The 22,748-nt window shown below is 42.4% G+C and overlaps 1 protein-coding gene across 2 annotated transcripts in view; it reads right to left on the bottom strand.

Annotated features, from left to right (window-relative positions):
- Positions 1-22,748, bottom strand: part of slc8a1b (solute carrier family 8 member 1b) — a 210,607-nt gene that overhangs the window by 6,054 nt on the left and 181,805 nt on the right. For both annotated transcript variants that reach the window (XM_033613727.2, XM_033613726.2), the window contains exons 8-9: positions 4,767-4,952; positions 4,420-4,509 (exon numbers count right to left, since the gene is read on the bottom strand). In XM_033613727.2, coding sequence (XP_033469618.2) covers positions 4,420-4,509; positions 4,767-4,952 — 276 coding nt within the window. The remainder of the gene's footprint in view (positions 1-4,419; positions 4,510-4,766; positions 4,953-22,748) is intronic.

Below are 22,748 nucleotides of genomic sequence, written 5' to 3'. Positions count from 1 at the left end.
TGCTGCTGCACAATAATACGAGAGCTAAGTCTTTTGAACCAAATGTTTTCTTGGCTTCTGTCAAACCAAATGCATCAGTAGTGGTTTCTTCCCTGAATCAGAAAATGTGTCCTTATCCGCGAGACACGTTTCTACTGATGATCCTCCGGCTCACCTTTGCCATCGTCTCTAGTTCTCTTTGAATCAGCGGAAAGATTTGTGCCTGGAAGTCTGTAGTTCCATTTTGGTCTTCTTATGCCACTTTAATGTCCCTTAATGACTTTAATGCCCTTGAGGTTTGGGGACAGTTTTGCCACCACAAATTTCGAAAAGATCAAACATGCTTACGTATGAAGTCATTTACACTGCTGCAGTTTGCTTCTGTTTCTGCAAAAGTCAGTCTAGATTTAATATCTGTTGTGTCATAATAAATCCTCTGTCCAGACCCTGCATTAATCGCACAGTACTTCTGTCATACCTATATAACAGTTGTTCCTCCCCACAGAGTCTCATGGTGCATTTTCCTCACTTTAAATGTATTTATTGAGTTTCTGAGGCCAACATGAAATGATACACAGGCTGCTTTAAATATACCCCGGAGTCATAAACTGATGAGAGGCTTTGCCTGAATCCCAAACCAACAACAAATTTAAGTTTCTTAAGTTTCTAATTCGCATTTAAAAGCTCCACTCCTGTTGTTTCCTATCTGTGTGTGTGTGTGTGTGTGTGTGTGTGAGTTGGCCTGGCTAACTGTGATAAACGAGGTTAATCATCATGGAACCACAGCACAGGATGGGTTTTATTAACTGCAATAACCACAGAACTTGAGGTCTGTTTCTCTGTGAGGGGGAGAGTGTCTGTGTGTGTGTGTTTGTGTTTGTGTGTGTGTGTATGTGTGTGTGTGTGTGTGTGTGTGTGTGTGTGTGTGTGTGTGGGGGGGGGGGGGGGGGAGGGGGGGGGGTGGGCAGGGGAGGTTCTGTTAATAAGGCTGAGAGCCTCAGAAAGGCTGAACCACTTTGTTTCCATTCTGTAGCTCTACACAGTGTGTGCGTGTACGTGTGTGTGCATTTCTTTGCTTCAAGCAGCTCTGTGTGTGTGTGTGTGTGTGTGTGTGTGTATTTGTCTGCAAATGCAACTGCTGGCGAGCCTGTACTTCTGTTTGTGTGTGTGTGTGTGTGTGTTCAAATATTAAATTTTCTGTATGTGTGCATATGTTTGTGTGTGTGTGTGTGTGTGTGTGTAAGATGGTATGTAATACATCACTTTTATCCCAGAGCTCCCTAAATGGGAGGACAGAGACCACCTGAGTCTGACATGACAAATAGCCCCATGTTAATAACACATGGTGGTCACAGTACAGGTGTGTGTGTGTGCAGTGGGTAAAGCATATTTCAAGTTTTAATATGTTGCAATTATATAAGTGTGTGACTCTGTTTCTCAAAGTAATTACAGCCGCACAGCTGCTTATGTGTCTGCATGCTATACATCTAGTATTCAAGCATGTGCTGTATGTCTGCGTGTGTGTGTGTGTGTGTGTGTGTGTGCAGAGGCAGGAGACCAGGGCCAAGGTTAAAACATATTTAGTCGGCCGTTGCAGTCGCCACTCATTTTTCACGTTTAGAGGATGATCCATGCTGCTGTCTGCAGACTGCACTGTTTCCTCTAACAAAGTTCAATATATAAAGACACACCAGAGAGACTGGGAGCTGCACTGGCTCAGTTATGGTAAAAAACTCTCTCAGCATGACAGCAGGGAACAAACTCGAGTGGAGCACTTGTTTTTTCCTTTAGATGTTTAATTAAGTGGGAAAAAAATCAATTAATTTGCAGGGCTCTTTGTGTTTTAATAAAGTCTTAGTTTGCCATCAACTAATCTATTTATTTAATTACAAAATCTAAATGTTTTCTTTCTGAATCAAATGAATGCTGACATATAGAAGTACCGCCTAAAGTCTAGTGCTTATTAAAGACCAAAGCCCACAATTTAATATATGTAAATGTTAATAACCATAGACATAGCCAAACATACTTGGGCGGAACGTAGCTACGTGGTGCGGACTCCACGGAGGTCAGCCCAAAGCGGACGTCCGCAAGCCCTGTGCACGAAAAGCTCAGATTTTACGACCGCGCGGACTCCGCTCTGCGCACCAGTGTCTCACAAAAGACTGCTTGGCATGTATTTTTCACATCGCGGGGATTTTTCAAGGACATTTTTTACAGGAAACTACAACACAGAAGTGCTTCGACTATGGAAGCCCGAATGACTGCGGACATTCCTCGCGGAGTCTGCTCCGCTTATAGTATGCCCGAATCTGTGTGTCTGCCTCTTCACCAAGCGCACAGCGACCAGGAGAGAGAGTGGTGTGGGGGTGGGGCGGGGACTGAGCTAGGGGGTCTCTACTGTAGCCTGGACTTTGTTTAACAGTGATGGGGAGTCGATAATGGCAGACAATTTAGTCTCGAAGAAATCAAAGAATGCGCTAATATGGCAACACTTCGGCTTTGAGCCAGATGAAGGAGGCAACCCTTATTTGCACTGATTGAGTAAGCTAAACCTGCAAATTTATGTGTAAGGAATAAAAGAAACAACGTGTTACTGTCACTCTTTTGTCCTATGGTCGTTTTTTATTTTAAATGAGTCAATTGTGCCCCCAAGTGGCGAAAATCCAGTATTACCAACTTGATGCGGTTTTTCACAAAAACCGTACCGTTTTTTTTTTCTCTCATACCGACCCAACCCTAGTGGTGTGAAGCCATAGTTTTGTGAGTCACAATTAAGGGTGCTTTCAGACCTAGAGTCGTCTTGCTTTGGTCTGAATCAGGGACTCATTTTGTTACAAAGTTGTATAATTGCCTAGAGTTGGTTTGTGTTCTCACGGCAGCATTTACAAGCAGACCAGATCAAATGTCTTGTGTGAGAAAGCTGCTCTTGATTGGTCAGAATTTCCATGTGGGAAAAATCCAGGAAGTAAAGCAAACGTTGAAGAAGAGTACACTTGCAAGATAAATGTGACACTTTGTAATGTCACAATGGAGGGACAACTACGCAGGTTGATTTTAGTGCTGCTCATCGTGGACTATATTGCTGTCATTGTTCATTTTAGTCAAACCATACAGTTTGAAAACGAGGCGCGGCTCCAACTAGAAAACAATGTTTTGATGCATTGGATGTGCTGAATGTGCATATTAAGGCAGTACAGGAGGAGGTGCACATTAATAATCCTCCAGGACTGCAACATGCTCATGTTTAACCCAAACAATGTGTCATGTGACTGCAGTTGGTTCACATCCAGGTCGGAACACGTTCTCACCACAAATGAACCGCACCAGAGTTTGTTTGTAACCGGACTGAGACCACCTCTTCAAGAAGGTCTCAGTCTGGTTGTGTTGGTGCGCACCTGAGTGTGATTGCTGTGTTCACACCTGCACAAACGAACCGCACTGAGGGGGCAAACAAACCTGAGTTTGATTGAATTGAACCAAACAGGGCAGGTCTTTGAAACTTAGGGTGCTCGATGAGGCCGGAGTCTAGATGGCAAACTCTAACCATGTTCTGCTGCTGAAATAAACATTTGAAACGTGAGTTGTCTGACTGAAGTAACGTTAATGTTGGTTGACTCAGGAAATTAAGGGAAATAACTTATTAGTGGCACCATTTATAAATAACATACTTTTTATTCATTGCACTTCGGGGAAGGTATCAAGTGTCTGAAGCCTTTTTTGATATGTCAAGTTGAATCTAACATTCATCAAATTTGTGTCCCGTGTCCAAGTCATGTGACTCGAGTCCACACCTCTCAATGTAACACATCTTCCTGAAATATTAAAATATCTCAAATGTGAGATGTATATTTTTTTTTACTTTTGCACTGTGTTATCATCTTCCTACACATTTTATTTTCTCTCTCCAGGGAATTTGACACCTCGGCAGCATTTTTGTCACACTGCAGGTGCTACACTGTGTTCTGTGAAAGTCAACTTTGTGTGTTCCATATATTTATTTATTCTTCTGTGCATTGCCTGATATAGCTGCTGTTGATTTGTTTAACTTCATTGCAATAGCTTTAATGAGGCTTTTATAAAACAGACAGCAGTTTGTTTTATCCTGCAGTATTTACACTGAGGAAGAGGAATCAGAGGAATAAAGCTTAATAAAGCGTAATAAAATCTGAAGCAAGGAATTGAAAATGTCAAGGTATACTCCCTGAATAGGGGTCACTGATGAACACAAATCTATTTCTAAATTGAAGACCTCGGGGAATTTATGCTCATAAAGGCCTCACAAAGCTAAATGCCAAATGTGCAGGGAGAAAGGTCTTTGATTAAAGCTGGCAGAAAGTCCAATATTTAAGATGATTAAAACATCGACAGTGTTGGATCGATATTAGAGTGAACATACGGGGCAGCACCTGTGTATGGACATGCAGTGAACACACTCACCGGGTACAGAGGTTCCCAACGCAACAAATACTACTGCTGTGACTGAGTCTTTCAGGCCCACTGTGCAGCCAAAATGAGAGGCCAGGTCCCCTGTAATAACATGAAAGGAACATTAACATGATAACTATACATATTACTACTTCTATTATAGCATATATTCTTAAAATATAAAGGTATCAGTCAAATCGCACCTAATAACAATAACCAAAATGTAAAGAATCCTGTTACTAAACATGTTTTCATTTGCCTTTTATTGCCAGATATCCTTTAAGTGCTGTAATTTATCTTAATTTGCTTGAATACTATATTATTTTTGTACAAATTTAAACCGTCAGCTGTCATCGTACCAATGATGGCGGTGAGCAGTCCGATCATACAGATGGAGACGACGAAGCAGGCCCAGCCGTTCCAGTACTCTGTGGGCGGGACGAAGGCAAACAGAACCTTCCAGAAGACGGTGAGGAAGTGCATGACGTAGTCGAAGCACGACGGCAGCTTCTCCTCCCCGCACTCCTCGTCGTCATCATCCTCGCCTGGGGAGAAGGAGGGAAGAGAAAAATAGGTTAAAGAGGAGGGTGGCGGAGGCGTGGCGTTCCCTCAATATACTCTCACCTGCGAAGGAGTTCATGAGCAAAACACTGAGTGTTAACAGGCGTAAATAAGCTGATTGAGATCTTGTTTACGTTGAGCTGTTTGCAAGAACCTTTCATTTCCGTCATCTCCCACTTTCCACGAATAAACCACTTCACAGACTAATGTCTACGAGGACTGGGAAAAAAGTGAAGTACAGGTGCAGCACCTCGATGACTGCGTGTTAATGAAGAAATATTGATCCCAGTAGGAAGTAATCAAATCTAATCCAATCAAATCTCTTGTGCCTCAGACCAGTTGGACACATAATGACCACAGAGGGAATCACCATGACATCACGCCAACAACAACAATCACTTCTGGGTAGAGAGCTGGAAATTGATTTAAATTGCGGAAATGAGTGAAATCAGCAAACGTGTTTACTTCTGTTGTCATCTTCAGCTGTGCCTAGCACGTTTTAAGATGTGTAGTTAAATACAACAGTCAGACATATGCAACAGTTCTGCTGTGCTTACTGTGTTGCTTTGCTAGTGTCTTTGACAAACCAAATTGCTTGAACGATCCAAATCTAACACTTGAAGATCCACTCAATACTAAAAGTGTGTAAAATGTCATATAAAAACTACAGTGATGGTTAAAGTTGTCACAGTGATTTACATCCAACATCCTTTCATCTTATAGGTACAGTTTACTAATAAAACTCTCCACAGTATGAACAGTGGTTACATGAGCCTCAAAACCAGACACAACTCAGCCCTGAGCAGAGTGACTGTCCTCTACTGACCAATCAGACTGCAGTGTTCACTGCTCCACCTTTTAGTTCCAGATCTGTGTGCTAGGTACCCCAACAGAGGGGGGACCAAAAATGGGGACGGTACAGAACGGTTTCATTGGTACCATCTACAACTTTTCACAGTGGAACGGAAAAAAAAGCGTACTGAACTGAACCGACTTTTGTTTTTTTAGTTTGCTCACATGGTTCATATTCCCAAATGAAATGATGTTTAAGGTGGAGTCCAACAGGAAATGATCCCCCCAGGAAACCCTTAATCTATTAATCTGCCATGCATTTCTTGGTTGTCTTGGTTTGGTCAACCCAATCTCTAGTGTTTTCCTCAAAACTATGGATACATTACATTTGTACATTGTTTTGTAGCAGATACTTGAAACTTTATGTTTCTCCACAATGCTGATAACGTACAGTTACGTTCAGGCACAAAAAACACTTGGTTATGGTTAGGACAAGGTTACATTCTGACTTAAAACATCCACATTTAGAGGCACAAAAGCTGTTGGAAGTGCAGGTACAGGTTTGTAAAAAACCCAGGTTTGGTGCCACAAATGCTGCCAGGAAATGCCATGATGTGTTGGTGAAACTGCAGAGGATCAGTGGCTCAAATGTAGCTGGGAAATACTGTGATGTGCTGCCAAAATCACGCAGGTTTGGAGCCACAAATGCCTCTGGGAAACACTGGGAAGGATCACCCAAAATACAACTGGTATTGTTGTTTGTTGGTCTTAAACAGTGGTCTGCAGTTTGGCAGCCGTCTCACCAAGGTGTCACTCCATCCACCATCCCCTCCTCTTACCGATGACAAAATCAGTTCATATACTGTCACTTTACACATGCTGATATGCTGTTGATACCCCAACAGAGGGGGGACCAAAAATTGGGACGGTACGGAATGGTTCCATTGGTACCATCCACAACTTTTCACAGTAGAAATGGTGAGGAGACAATCAGCATCCAGTGGAAACATCAATGCGACTTTCACACTAAGGGCTGATATTGGACACATTCTTGTCTTTATTGAAGATTTGACAAACTCGACTCAACTCTGCTGGGAAGAGCAGATATTATCTGTCCATGACTGACCTGAAGTGCAAAAGGATTATAGAACTCTGTCAGTGTCTCTCTCTTTCACTCCAGCAGACAGAGGGATTATAAACTTAAATCTATAGTGACAGAAATTTGAAAATCAGACTCAGTTTGACACATATCTGATCCACTGACTGGCAGGTGTGTGTGTGTGTGTGAGAGAGAGATGTCAGTATCAAAGTCTAATCATTGCCTCAGGACATGGACTATAGCCAACCACATGCTGTTAGGCACACACACACACACAGACAGACCATTAGCAGTCTATACACTCCTCTGTGTCGTTGGCTGTTGTTATGCTCTGTTTGTAAATGAGTCGAATGAATGAATAAATGAGAGTACCTGCTGTTTCCCTGAAACACGCTGACTGGGTAAATCCCAGTGCAAGCTGTGATCTCTTATTGATTTCACCGGAATCATTTACTCACTGCATACTATTAACATTCTCAGAGCCGGTGATGCATTCAAATGCTCCAAACATCCAAACAAAAACTGCACAGCAACTGTTCTCTGTGAGGTGTATTTATTTTTCTTTGTACTAGAAGTGTTTTTTGTGCTGACAAAACCTTTGGCTTTTATAGTTTTAAAAAGTAAAAACGTGGAAACTATTGACCTTTCGCTAAGCCCCGCCCCTTTGCGATGGTCCAACAAGCTGTTCGAGTAAGCATGGACTCTGCACTGCACTGCCTGAGGAAATATTATCATATTTTTGGAAAATGAAAGAGTGATTCCAGAGAGAAGCAGACAGAGGGGTCTACAGTCTGTGTTTGAAGGATATATCCCGGATGTCAAACTGACTCAGCAGCAACAACAGGTTAAAAAGACAAAGATAGTTAGAAGCTAAAGCTGAACTATAGGCTACAGATCACAGTGTAAAAGTGAACCACCACATCACTGCTGATCGCCACACAAGACAATGAATATAAAGGGAAACTTTACTCATACTGAACCAGCTGTGTGGCATCGCAGTGTGTCCAGATGAACAGTGTTTGGTTTCGCCCCGAGCTGCTGCCAGCACCCGGATCTTCGCTGCCGGACTCCAGGGGATGACAAACAACATTCATCTGCACACACTGTGATGACCCACAGCTGGTTGAATATCAGCAAAGTTTCCCTGCTTCCCTTCACTGGTTCCTGTACAGCAGGGTCGGTCTTTGTTTCATTGTTATAATCATTAAGAAGTATAATCATTAGCTAGCTAACCCCACACTTTTTAGGGTTTGATTTTGGTTTTGGAACAGGGAAGAAACGTATATCTTTTTCCAACCTCTCCAGGTAACGAGTATCATTAATACACGACGTGCCCCAGGCACAACATTTAGCTCCAAATCCACAAAACCAACCTGAAGATGAAGGAAATCTGAAACGACTGCATTAGAGTGAGCCGGCCTGATGCTACGTTATGATTGGCCAGTCTGTGAAGGGTCAATTATTATTATGCAAGTATTACTCTCTCTAAGGATGAAGACAATTTTGTCTTTTTTTAATTTTAGAAAGGAAAATGAGGATACCAGAACCTCAGAAAAGCCAAACTGAGACACACTCTCTCTCACATGGATCCTTCAGATTTCACTGATGGATGAATTACGTTCTTTTAAATCTGCCGTTTGGAATTGAATGCATGAACTCATCAGTCTTGGCAAAACTGTCATAACAGATAATAAATCAGTTAATCATCTGCAAAAAAACACACTTGATTTGTACTCAGCTCGACTGAAAACCATGATGATCTCAAAACAAGACAGGCAGTTTCCACAAACTCAGTGCGGCTCTTGACACTTTGAGTGCTGACCTTCAATTGTACGAACAAAGTTACATGATAGCCTGATATTAAAGTCACTAAACACAAGTCACGATCCACATCCAGGCTGTGTGCTGTGCAATTACTATACATTAGTGTGGGTTGAAACAAAGATTAATGTACTTTAATAGGGCCAACAGTTTCCTCAAAAGGTCACGTACCTTGTTTAATGTAATTAAAAATAGATGCTTCCTTTTCAGGGCGAGCACTTGGAACAAATCAAATCATCAACTATAAATGAACAGTAGAAGGCCAGCGCAGACAGCTTTACCCACTATTATGGTTTAGAACACACACATACTCAGTAATGAATTATAAAACAAGACTCTCTGCTTGAGTTACGTCACTTTTTACTTTCAGCAGTTCTCCTTCCCTCCCACACAGTCTGTGATGGCTGAATGGAGCCATTTCTAATTCCCTTTCTCTCTCTCACTTCCTGCTAATATTTATATGTGCTCTTTTATCACAGCCTTGGTCTCTCTCTTTGGTCTTTTTTCTTTCTATTCTCTGTTCCTATTTGTGTGGGTGTTTAATTATGTGGGTGGGAAAATCACAACGTGGGGTAACCACATTGGGAGAATAGTAACATTTTCCGATGAAGATAAAGGTGCCAAAGCAGGAAACTGAACCTGTGTCCACTCCTGAGTTTCACTTTTGAGGTTTGGTTTTGACCATCCAGTGGTTTCAACTCATACTGTGACACAAAGTGCATCATCATGCACCACTCTGATGAACCATGTGACACGTAGCTGTAGCAATGCATTACCTTCCAAACTTGCAAGTTAATTGGTTGGCCTGGCTCTTACAGATTTGAGTTAACATACAGCTAATTTAACTACTGACTAGATTATGGTTGCTGGAAACTTAGTGCTTTATGACTGGAGGTAGTCGGCGTGGATGGTGGACACTGGGCATACAAAAGGCAAGACTTTGACAACCAGAGAGCATTTGCATTTTCAGCCCCTGTGTGTTTATGCCTAGTTCACACAGCCCTGATTTTCTGCTTGCTGAAAATTTTTGGAGCTCCTGACAAAAGCCCGAAATCAGAGGCAAATAGGCTCGGGGCCTGCAAATTGTCACTTGAATGCTATGTGTGAGCTGTTCAAAGGCACAAGGCCAAAAGGCTCGCCGTTGCATCACAGATGCTCCCCAGATGTCAAGCATGCTAAATATCTGGACCCGTCAAGGAGCCAATTAGAGTGCAAGACATGGGTTGAGGACAGAGACGAATGTCATTGTGGCGCTTTCCAAAGTGTGTGTGCGTGTGTGTTTGAGAGGAAATGAAAGAAAGTGACAGACAGAGTGGTAGAAAAGGTGGACTTAGTCATTTTTTGACTTTGATATTTTATATAAAGGGTACAGATGACTCAAGCTCAAGGCCAAGGGGTGCCCCATGAAAAGGTCTATGGTTGACCCTTAAATGGGATCAAGTATAACAATTTACTTTCTGACTTATATCACTGATAATACAAGTTATTACTGGAAGAAAATGAAAGGAGGATAGAATCAACAGCCAAATGTCTTGCAAAAGAAATAATGTGAAGAGGCAGCAGGTATGACAGGCAGAGCTGAAGGTGAGAAGTGAGGCAGACTAATGTTAGCGCATTAACCCCGCTGTACTGGGCTCAGTTTTAAAGCTACAGTGAAGACACTGGTATCATATTAAACTAGAGGACCTAGGGCATCCACTGGTACCATCCATCCATCCATCCATCCATTTTCATCTGCTTATCTGGTGCCAGGTCGCGGGGGCAAAAGGCCAAGCAAAGCACCCCAGACGTCCCTCTCCCCAGCAACACTTTCCAGCTCCTCCTGGGGGACCACAAGGTGTTCCCAGGCCAGATGAGATATGTAATCCCTCCAGTGTGTTCTAGGTCTGCCCCGGGGCCTCCTACCAGTGGGACGATCCCAAAACACCTCTAACAGGAGGCGCCCAGGAGGCATCCTGATCAGATGCGTGAAACACCTCAACTGACTCCTTACGACATGAAGGAGCAGCGGCTCTACTCCGAGCTCCCTGCGGATGTCTAAGCTCCTCACCCTATCTCTAAGGCTGAGCCCAGCCACCATTCTAAGGAAACTCATTTGGTACCAACCATGTAAAGCAATCTTGTTGGAACGGGGGCTAAATAATGCTCCAAATTCATGCTAATTTTTGGCAAGGGAAAAGGAACATTGCCATTTTTCAAACCTTATTGTCACTTGTGATCTTAACACCACCTCCAAAATGTTGTCCCCCTACCCATATGTCCTCTCGTCCATTGGCAAACCAGATCCTATACAAAAATTACATTTTTAATAAAGTGTATAAAGAGCATAAAAAGGCAGAAGCTGCAGTGACAAGTTAAGTGCCACCATTACTAGTCAGTGCCTGTGGTGAAATAGTCTATAATGGTAGTGTAAATAAAATATATATCTACATATATATCCCTGAAACATGAATGTCTCTCGCATTCTCGCTCTGTCTCTCCTCTTAGGCTTGTATTTCTACGCTCCCTCATCCCTCCCTCTCTATCTGCCTTTACTTCTCTCCATGCCTGACTTGGACTCTCTCTTCTCGCCTCTCTATTTCCACGCTCAGTAGGCGTTATACTGATAAAGTGGTTATCCAAAAGTAATTCTTTCTTGTTCTCTTCCTCTCTTGTCGTTTACACTCTTTTCATCCTTGGTCACGCTTTGCTGATGTAGCCTTTATATAATTAAATGTTCTCTATTACTTCCCTGCTTCATCCCTCTAAATCTCCCTCATCCCTCTGCAACTTCCTGTCACTCTCTAAATGCCATTGAAAGTCTCTTCACTCTATTTCGTGTGTGAAATCAGTCGTCTTTGTTATTTATTTGGAGCCCAGGAGAAAAAAACATCTCCAAGGAAACAATAAAAACTACATCTTTGTGTTGCTCGTTGGTGAACGTCTCATGCTAATCTGGCAGCTGCTCACTCAGGCTTTGCTACCAAGAGGCACCAGCATGCTAACGCACTTGACATCAAGAAATATCTAATCTGGCACACATGCACACACATATCAATACACTCTCCCTTGCCCTGCAGAGGTGTCAGGGTTTGTGTTATCTCTTGCTGCTCACTGAGTGTGCCCACAAGCTGCGTTTTCATGGGTCAGGGCAGATGCAGCTTGTCTCTGCGTGCTGTTAGCCAAGCGAGGTGTGCACATATAAGTGTGTCTGGACTCTGTGCTTACAGTGATATGCACTGAGCTCAGGGGGCTTGTAGGAAGCATTCATACCACTGCCTGTTTACACACACACACACACACACACACACACTGGGCTTTGAAACTGATGTGGACAAACGAGGTCATGAGCAGAAAACTCAAAGCCGCTCTGAAACGGCCGTTCAGTCACTTTGTGTTTCAGAAGAAAGGAGCGAGACTTTGGATGAAAACATTTCAGGCTTCACACAGCTAGCCACCAGGGTTGTGCAACAACACACACACATGCACACACACAAACTTGTTTTCCACCCTTGGGGGGGACCACATATTTTTAACCCAATTGTGAGGTCCACACATACACACACACTGAGATCAACAGAACACACACTCTTGAAAGCAGGACAGTAAGACACACAGACACACACATAGGCATTATTACATGCACAGGCTCTGAATCCCAAACAGAGGCGAGAACATCACACACCCAGTGCACCGTGGGAAATATCACACACAAGACAGCCTGTCATTCAAAAAAAGAAGCCACGTTTTGAGAACACAGCAGATCTTTTAAAAAAAAACTCCCTACGTTCATGAAGACACATCTGTAATCTTCAAAGCCTTAAGACGACTGTCGGTATAAAAAATAGCATCTCCACTGTACGTTGAATCTGAATATTCACCAGTTTCTTTACACTCTTGACCAAACAAATATGACTTCAAACGAACAGGCGCTGTCTTCAGCTGAGTTGTTTGACTGATTCTGTGTGTGTGTGTGTGTATAAACATCTGTCTGTCAGAACTCATGCTTTATCCTTAAAACCTTTAACATGCTGACTAGCAAGTTTGGAACACTCGTCATTTTGTCCAACAAACACCAACACTTATGTAACATGCATAGGAATTTGTTTTTATTTCTTCTCCATCAGACATTTTACATGAGCAGTGAAAGAGCCAGTCAGCCTGTCTTTCTTTTGACAAGCCAATCACTCAGCCAGTCAACAAATCAATTATATAATCAGTCCCTGAGTCAACGCTTCATTGTCATTCACTGTCTGAAGGATGCAAATTACAGTTAATGCACAGCAAGGACAGGCAGGTGGTGACGTGCAGCGAAATGACGGTAACTGAAAGTGTTTATTTGCACATAGCATGACATGGCACATTTGGCCAAATAGAGGTTGTTGGTCTAACTGTTGTTTATCAAATATCAAAGACACAAAAGCCGCTCACAAATATGAAATGAAGCTATGGTATAATCTGCAGTAAGAAAAATGAAGAATCCATGCTTGTCCTTTAAAGCAGTGGTTCTCCAAAATTCTTTGACAGTATACCCTCTTTGAAATATATGTATTTTCAGTGAAGTGTCCTTGGTAGAAAAAAAAGGCTATATGTGCCATCAGTAGGGCTGACCGTCGACTTCATTTTTGAAAACTGAAGCTTCGGAGCTCAGATTGGGGGGGGGGGGGGCGGGGGGGGGGGTCCAAAAAAGTTAAGAACTTACAAATTATGGTGAAAAGGTCGTTTCTTGCAACCCTAGAATTAAGATAAAAATATTCACAAACGAAAAAACACTTCTGGTTGCTGGGTTGCTGATAAGTTGTGTGTAACTTTTGATTTAACACTAAAAATTAAAACCCTCGGCGTGCACTGCAGCGCAAGCAGACAGATGCGCGACTCAGAGCAGCATGTGTCACTGACACCAGACTCAGAGCATGCCGGACCAGTGGAAAATGTCACCGTCAGCATAGTATCTTACATCAATAAAATCTATTTTATCATTATTTTGAGTCACACTGTTGAAAGAATTTAGTTGTCTGTGTTCAAGCAGGATAATAGGTCTCCATTCATTGCACGTCGGGCTTTCTATTTCCTTGTCAGAGATGGTGTTGTGTTCAAGGTCCCCCAAAAAACAGGAGAAAATAAAGGGCGAATATTCAAATTTTTTTTTCACAATCGAATCCCGTGCCATTGAACGACGCTTCAAAGCTTTGAATTTTTTGGGTCAGCCCGAGCCATCAGTGTCTGATTTTCTATGTAACAACCTTGTAACTGAAAAACACAAATGCTCAAGCTGCTCTCGTCCACTGTACATACGATACCTATGAAAAGTAATGCGCCGGTAAATGATCATGTTAACAATGTGCTGATGGGAGTAAAGAAGGAAGTAATATAAGGAGCAAAAGTCTGCATAGGGAGGCAGGTTGGTTTGGTGAATGGATCAAACACACACAGAACTTTCCCCAAGGAGACAGGTGTTTGTGTGCTGTGTGAAACCAAGTGAACTTTGAGTTACCCAAGGAACTAAAGATACCCCCTGCAGCACTTCAGAGCACCCCTCAGGGTACACGTACCCACATTTGAGAAACACTCTCCTAAAGAAATCTGATATGTTTCCACAGAACGCACAGTGAAATGTCACAGCGTGTGCTCAGTCTACGTTCATCTCGTCCCTGTGTTCAGGTGATATAAGCCTCCAGTTAACACGACTAATGTCAGCTACAAGTATGTCCACGCTACAAGGGTGTTCTTCTGTATTTTTTTTCTTCTCTGTGTTTTTCCTTGAATACCTATTACCTCCGTCCACTCCCCTCTGGTGTGGACACATATACACAAACACACAGACATATGTCCATAAACAACACACTCACACACACACACACACACACACACACACAGAGGAGCAGGTGATGAACAACGTGGTGTGGACTCAGTAATTACAGGGCAGTGGAGTGTGGAGCTGTTGCAAATAAATCTCTTTCTCTTTCTTTCACTTTTCTCCTCCACTCTCTGTCCTAACAATCCCTCTCTCTCTCCCTCTGTCTCTCATGATTTCCTTTGCATTGATTTTTTTCCCTCTCCATCTTGTTGCGCCTTTGTTGGTGGCTGTGCTGCTCTTAGTCAAACAAGAATATGTTCTTCAAACAGATCCTGCTGTTGTGGATAAACACAGCTGTAAACAGCATAATGTCAAAAAGGCTAAAAAATATTAATTAATTCCACTTAACCTGTAACCATTTCACCCCTGGTCAACACATCATACCAAATTAATCACACCTGGACTCTGTATTTACGCCTACATGCTCACCCTCTTCCTACCGACTGGGAAGCAGAAACACATTATGAATGGTTTCAGGTTCAGGATCATTCATTAAACCATGACTGTAAACATCTGGTGCTGTCAGGTGGGAAGTTGGCTCCTGGCACTTCCTTCCTGATCACCTATGTGCATCACCCAAGTTATGAAAGGCAGCAAGCTATGATTGGTCGGGGTCCTGCGTGTTGTCTGCAAGGTCTCTCAAACAAGTTAAGAATTTATGACTCTGTGATTGCTTGAACTGACACAGTGATCATCTCCGAGGCCAAATATATTGTGTAGCCTGGCTGAAGATGTTTTGTAATGCTATAACAAGGTCATGCCACTTCTATATTTACTACAGATGCATGTGATTTGGCTAACGTAGATTGCTAACTCAGACGACCTTCACCTAAAACTGTGGCGCCCAACTGGTCCAGCCACGGGGTCCAGATTTCTCTTTGGTCATTAGTTCAAGGTCCACACAGTTAAATACATTCAGAGTCATCATGTCATCGAGCTAATTTGCTGTCTCTGTAAGATATAAAGAAACATAAAGTTTCAAAACACTCGATATAAAACATACAAATGTAGCGTATCTGTGGTTTGCAGAAATGCACAATGTTGGCAGTTTGGTTTCAGGAGAAATAGCTTAATCCTTTAAGGTACATATAAGAGGAAACACTGTGTACAATAAAGCATAAATGTCAAGCTCTTCAAGAATGTAAATGTCAACAAATGCATTAAAGGAACAGTGGGTAAGATTTAGAGGGATGTAATGGCAGTAACAGTGAGAACCGCACATTGCAACTAGCTGAAACTGCTCCCAGTTAAAATTTCTTCAGAGTTCATCATCGAGGAGATTTTTACTGGGAGTCAAGGTCTCTTCCTCTCCAACACAAACAGACCAGGTGATTTAAAACTGGTTAAAAACACTAAATAAAGCAGTTTCACATTTGAAGATTGCCGTTTTTCCAATGCTCTTATCGTAGGGGGGCTTTAAACTATGGTGGCCAATGCAAAACTGTGAAAGCACGAAAACATGTTAAACCAACACATTCTCACTCCGACCTCATCACATATTGACGTTTTGGTCATAGACGTTCCACATCCACATACGACGCGCAAGGTACCCTGGGTGCGTTGGTTGTTGATGTTCTGGGACACCGTGTCAGGTTCTCTTCTTTCAAGATACACTGTCATTTTCACAGGAAATTTAACGTTTACATACAGTAGAGATGCGCGGACGCCGTTTGAGCGCACCCGAATCCTCGTGCACTCATCAATCATCCACCCTCCACCCACACGACATAATTATCCTCTAAAATTTAGAGACCCGCACCTGCACCCAACCCACGCCAAACATTAAGTTATTGTATTTACATTTAAATTATGTCCAGCCGTGCTCATTCGCTTTTCATATAGGCGCATTTTCTTGACTCAAACAATTAAAAGATTATAGGCTACTTTCGAATATGGTCACATTTCTAATGTAAAAATTACTCTTGCCTAATACTGTTTGCTCTGTTGCAATAATAAAAGTCTGTGAAGTAAGTCAAGTCCTCTTGTGCCCTGTTTTACGGAGTGTGCGGTCCACCCACAATCCACCCGAAATTAATTACAATGATCATTTTTATTGGCCCACCCACCCACAGATTGCGGATATCCGCGGATGTCGTGGATATATCCGCAAGATTTGCATCTCTAACATACAGTCTCTTTCAAAATAAACACACTATTTCGGTACAACACCACAAATTGACATTTTGGCACACATGGTTGGGTTTATGAAAAAAAAAAACAGGGTTTGGCTTTAGAATCTTACGGGACACAAGCACCGCTCTCTCGGTTGAAAGTCGGTGTTCGTTGGACCCATCCACCACCCCTCCCGCCCGCTCCACTTGGACTTTTACCACCTTAACTTTTGTCCTTGTCCTGCTGTGTTTCCCCCTGACACTGCCGGGCACTATTCAACTACAACAGGAACCGGCTGTGTAACATGCCGGCGTTAAAGGATGCCTTTTTTCGTTGGTTTCTTCCGCCACAAGTCACTGCCCAAGTGCCGGATTTCGACGACTGGGAGTGAGACCACGCTTGTTAAACATGAAAAACATGAAAGACATGAAAAAACACAAATGGCTTGGAGCCAGTGTTTGAGTTGTCCATTCTGGGCTACTGTAGAAATACGGTGGTGCAACATGGTGATACCCCATGGACGAGGACCTGCTCCCTCTGTAGATGTAAGTGGCTCATTCTAAGGTAACAAAAACATGTTTATTTTTTGGTTATATAATACACAAAAGGAAACATTATCCATTTTTGCCAATATATGCCCCTAAATCTGACACACTGGACCTTTAAGGAGCCAAAACTACCAAGCTGCTCCCCAAATGGCAACTTGGCAGGCTTGTCACATACTATAAGTGCACAACACCACACTGACGAACACACACACACATAATCTCTCCCTGTCTCTGTGTTAGCTTATCTGGGGAAAATTCTCCATTAGCCACACAATAAACACAAAAAGAAGGGAACAAGGGAAAACAGGTCAGTGTATACACACACACACACACACACACACACAAAACCAACACTGGCACGCTGACATTTCAGAGTGCTTTAACAGCCACCTAAATGCAGGTCTCTTGCTTTGAGATGAATGCCATGCTCTCTGCAGCATTTTGTGTGCGTGTGAGTGTGTGTACATATGTGCAGTGTAAATGCCAAATAGTTGTTATGATGTGGTGACCTGAAGGTTAAGTCTTGGCAGATTTTAAATGTCTTTCCACGGCTGCCATTTTAGCAGAAAAGCTGGTTCTAAATCTGCAATCTTTCCCTAATTGAACTGATGAAGTGATAAGTTACAAGAGATATCTCTTCCCTTACATGAGGCCAAATTTCTGGAGGGCTTTGACACATCAAGATCTTAATCAGACACTTCAGACGGAGAGGAAGGATGAGAGAGACAATGAGAAATACCAAATGTCTTTGGTCAAGAAGAAGGAGTATTTTGAGGCGTGTTTAATGTGATTTTAATCTCGATTTTAATCTAATACATTTGAGAGGAGATAAGAGACAGAGTTAGATGCTAGAGGGAAGGAAGGATGGAGAGAATGAGAGCCAGAGAGAAAGAGAGATAAGATTAGACAAAGCTATCTTATCAGTGTGTACTGTATTAAATCCGCCACCATATCAGTGTCAGCCGCTCTGGACTTGTTCAAACCCTTGAGCCAGCAGTGTGTGCTTGAAGGGATGAGCCACCAACTTACAGCATGTCTCCATTTAGGTTTACTGTGTGTGTGTGTGTGTGTGCGCATGTGTTTGAAAGAGAGAGAGAGAGAGAGAGAGAGAGAGAGAGAGAGAGCAGCTATGTGTGCTCAGTTTGTAGAACGTGTGCTTCAAGTCCTCAACCACGGCACAAAATCTCCATGAACAAGTGTCTGGTGTCTTGTTTGTTCGTCTTATATTGTTAAGAGATGAACTGCCCTCCATTATATTTTTCTTTCCCCACCTTCCACGCAGTAATAAGACTTGTTGGAGCCATTTTTGCTCATTTAATAGGTTATAAATCACTTTCCATATTCCATTTTCTTGCTTTTGCTCCTCCGTACCCATTCTCTCCCTCTTCTTCCTTCCTGCTCTTTTTTCATTCTTCTTCTCTCTCCTTCTGTCGGTACGTCAAAGGAGCAGTGTGTACGATTTGGTGGCATCTAGCAGTGAGGACTGCAGACTGCAACCTGCTGAAACTTCTCCAATGTGCCAAGTGTGAGCTCCTGGTTAGAATTCCTTCAGTATTCATCGTTCAGGAGGTTTTTACTGGGAGCTGAATTATCTGCAGAGGTCTGTTCCTTTCCAAAACAAATGAGTCAGGTGATTAAAACTGGTAAAAACATTGATTATAGCCATTTTACGTTGCAAATCAGTTAGCTCGTTGTGGACGGGCTGTTTACCATGATGGTCGATGCAAAAATGAGAGAACACAAGAACACGAACACATGAGAACGAAAATGGCCCTTTAGAGACAGTATTCAGTTTGTCTGCTCTGGGCTGCTGTAGAAACATGGCGGTGTAACGTGGCCATCCATCCATCCATCCATCCATCCATCCATCCATCCATCCATGCTCAGAGGAGCTGATCCTGGCCCGACCTTATGTTAAAGCCAGGCCGCCTCATTTCCTCCTCGTGCCTCCATCATGAGCCTCAACACATTTGTATTCCACAGGAGAAGTAATTAATCTTTGACCTTCTTCCAATGTTTGGTAATTAATTGGGGGATGGTAGGAGACATGGGAAGAGAGGCAGTGTGGTAGAAGGGGCGAAGTGAAATACAGAATGGGAAGTGAAAAGGAATGAGGGGCTATATTGAAGGATGAACCCACTGAAGCCATTTAATGCACCTTCGTCTCTGCTGATTACAGTTTAATAAGCAAAGATAAGACAACACAAGTCATGGTGAGTTTCAATACTGAATAAGGCTTAGTGTGCAATCCAAACCACAATCCCTGCTTAAGCTAAACACAATTGGACTGTCATCACACACCAGTAAGAAGACACGAAGAAACATCTCATTATGAGCCTCACACACTATCAAACATTTGTGCACTGCAGCTTCTTTTAACTGTGTTTGATTACAAAAAAAAAACAGAACCCAGCAATTCTCTTGGAAAAAATGAGTCTCATGTTTACAAGCGTTGCGATGAGATTATTTGGTGCCACACAAGTTGGCGTTGTTCTAACTTTACCAAATTAACTGATTCAAAAGAGGAAACCCTCCAGGGTTTAAATAAACACTTACAAACATGCGGAGTGTGAATGAGTCTCACTGCGATGTAGTTAAACAGACAAATGGAGCTGGTGGTAACGATCACAAATCTAATTGATTTCAGATTGATCCCAGCTCCCTGCACCTCTAACCAAACCTCTATGTCTATGCTGTCTTTGTTAAATCCCAATTACATACTGTATTCATACTACACACTAACTTTTAGGGCTGCCCTATAGCTGACCAAATGTTAGTTGACCGGGTTTCATTGGTCACAGCAAAAAAAAAAAAAACAAACAAACCCAAACAAACAAATGCAAACTCTATCAGGAGCTGCACTTTGTCAAAATAAATCAAAACCTATATGACTGGACCATGTGTGACTTTAATTTGAAAGGACAGACACAGGAAGTGTCCACGCTCAGCAGTCAGACAGGAGTCAGGTTAATTTCCAGGGCTGGTACCTGCGGTTATTCCACAGGCTAGTTAATAACATGTCGGGCAGGAAATCCAAAGTGTGGGATCATTTTGAGAAGGTGAAGGACGAACCCAAGGTGATATGTAAACTCATCTTCATTGGTCGACTAAAAACATGACGTATCATCTGAAACATGGAAGTAGCTACATGCCCATTAGCCCACAGCGTCATTAACAGGCGGCTCGCTCAGTGTGTGACGTGCACTTGTAGATAAAATATAGGCCTATATAGAGTGTGCCAGTAAACCCGGAACTCCGTTAGCGCTTTTAGCACTTCCGTTTCTCTCGTCTAAAAGTCAACACGTTTTTTGAATGGGATTTCGGTAAAATGCCTCTGTCTGTGGTTAACAAAAGCTTAAGCAAGTTTCAGGTTTTGTTCTACGACATAAAACACGTCAGTAAATACCCTACTTGTGAATTTTGAATCTTTTATGTGTCGTAAAAAAGGCGGTTGCTAACAAGTTGCTCAATACGACTACAAACCCTGTCAGGGACATTAAACGTCATCACCCCCGAACAGGCGAGAGTGCTGGCAGTCCGCCATTACAGCTTCTTATTTAGCTTAAACAGTCCGATTTCCCCATTATACAATGTTTTTAAAATAAAGCAGCCGAAATCAGTTGAAAGCTTAGTGGCGGTGGCGTCAAGAGTCATGTGACCATGCAGTAGTCATGTAGTCCGTTAAAGCCTAACGTTAGCTTTTTACTTCTGGCGATCACATTTAAGCTTCAAAGGCGATATGAAAGGTGTTCATATGTGAAGATTATCTCGCTGAACAAAACCTGTAAGTATCATAAACTTGTGTTAGCCACAGAGCCTATTTTCTGACATAATCCAAAACGCAATGCAAAAATCACATTCACTTTCTCTTCTGGGAACCAGCGCGATGCTAAACTTCCGGGTTTTGACGTCAGCCCTGGCACACTCTATTAATGAAGGTTCATTAGTACGGTTTTGTATTTCTCTGTAATGTAGCACAGTGTTAACAATGTTACTGATAATATTCTTTCTCACACCTTCAACTCAAACCACCAAAATATATCATTTAATGATAACATTAAACATGTGGGCATCTAGTCGACTAATGGCCCTAAATGACGACTATTGGTCAGAAAATTCTCATCTTCCAGTTTGATCTGGTTTTGAATCTGACTCGTCAACTTCATGTGTGTATGTTTGTTTGTGTGATACAGTTGACCCATTACAGTTGGCAGGCAAACATGGTGAAACCTCTGAATGCTCAGTTGTTGTGCGAATACAATCTAATGAAGACATGTGTATGTGTGTGTGTGTGTGGGGGGGAGAGAGAGAAAGAGAGAGAGAGAGCGTGTTCTTTAGTGGAAACTGCACTCACTGTCTTTTTACAGCTCTCTCTTAAACACGCACGCACGCACGCATGCGCGCGCGCACACACACACACACACACACACACACACACACACACAGCACTCTGTCAGCCTAGACAAACTAATCCGAGATAAGAGAGCGAAGACAGGCCTTTTCATTAATGGCATCAGCTCGCCAACAAAGGCTGGCTGACAGGCCGGCTAACTAAAGCACAAACAAACACACACACACACCCACACACACACACACACACACACACAGGATAAAGTTATTTGAAGGCACTAAAATGATTGAGCAGGCTACAGACAAACAATGCTCAAATAGAAACCCAGTTCCAAAGACAGCAGCAGAGGCAGCAGCAGCAAATTGGCTGATTTTTTTGTTCGATTATGCATGCAGTGATTATCTGCACTATTTTCATATGAAATAAACAACACATAATATGCAGTTCATCAAGTGTTATCTTGAATTCCTGATTCACCCTAGCTGTGGTAAATAAGCAAACAGCTTGTTGCGAATTAATCATTAATCAGTGCTAGCTCTCTAAGGGTTCAAAACTGACTCCCTGTTACACTTAAAACTGTCCCATGTGCAACACCAGATAGGAATTAAATTACCCGAGGCAAGTGGGTATGAATGAGCCACTTAAACACTAATTGTTGATTATATGAGAAGATTGATGCCACTTTCATGTCCAGTAAATATAATACTACAGCCAGCAGATGGTTAGCTTAGCTTAGCATAAAGCAGGACACAGGGAAACAGCTAGCATGGCTCTGTCCAAAGTGCTCACACTAGCAGCTCTAAGACTCACTAATTAAAGGAAAACTTCATCCCAAATAAGACCATTTCTAAATCAGTTACTCACCTGATGTTTCCTTGAATATGTGACGAACACTTTGTTTTCCTTGCATGCCCCAATGGTGAACGAAGAATCCAAAAACAGGAAATACTTGATAAATTGAAGCAAGAGTTTACAAACTCTCACAAAACCTTTGCAGTGTAATCCAAGTCTTATTTTTCCAGTCACATGCTCAGTGCATTTTGCGGCCCTTGTTGTTTAAAACACCTCTGCTGTGAGTAGCACACATAGGCAAGCACGTGCGTTTGAACTCTGCTCATGCATTTCATTGAGTTGCCCAGGCACGCTACTCATCTGTGCGTGAGACTGTTTATGCTGAAGTGTTTTAAATGGTCAAGTTTTAGCAAAAATGCATTGCGATGT

This window comes from Epinephelus lanceolatus, chromosome 17 (assembly GCF_041903045.1).
Source record: "Epinephelus lanceolatus isolate andai-2023 chromosome 17, ASM4190304v1, whole genome shotgun sequence".
NCBI lineage: Eukaryota > Metazoa > Chordata > Actinopteri > Perciformes > Serranidae > Epinephelus > Epinephelus lanceolatus.
This window is presented reverse-complemented; position numbering and strand designations above follow the sequence as displayed.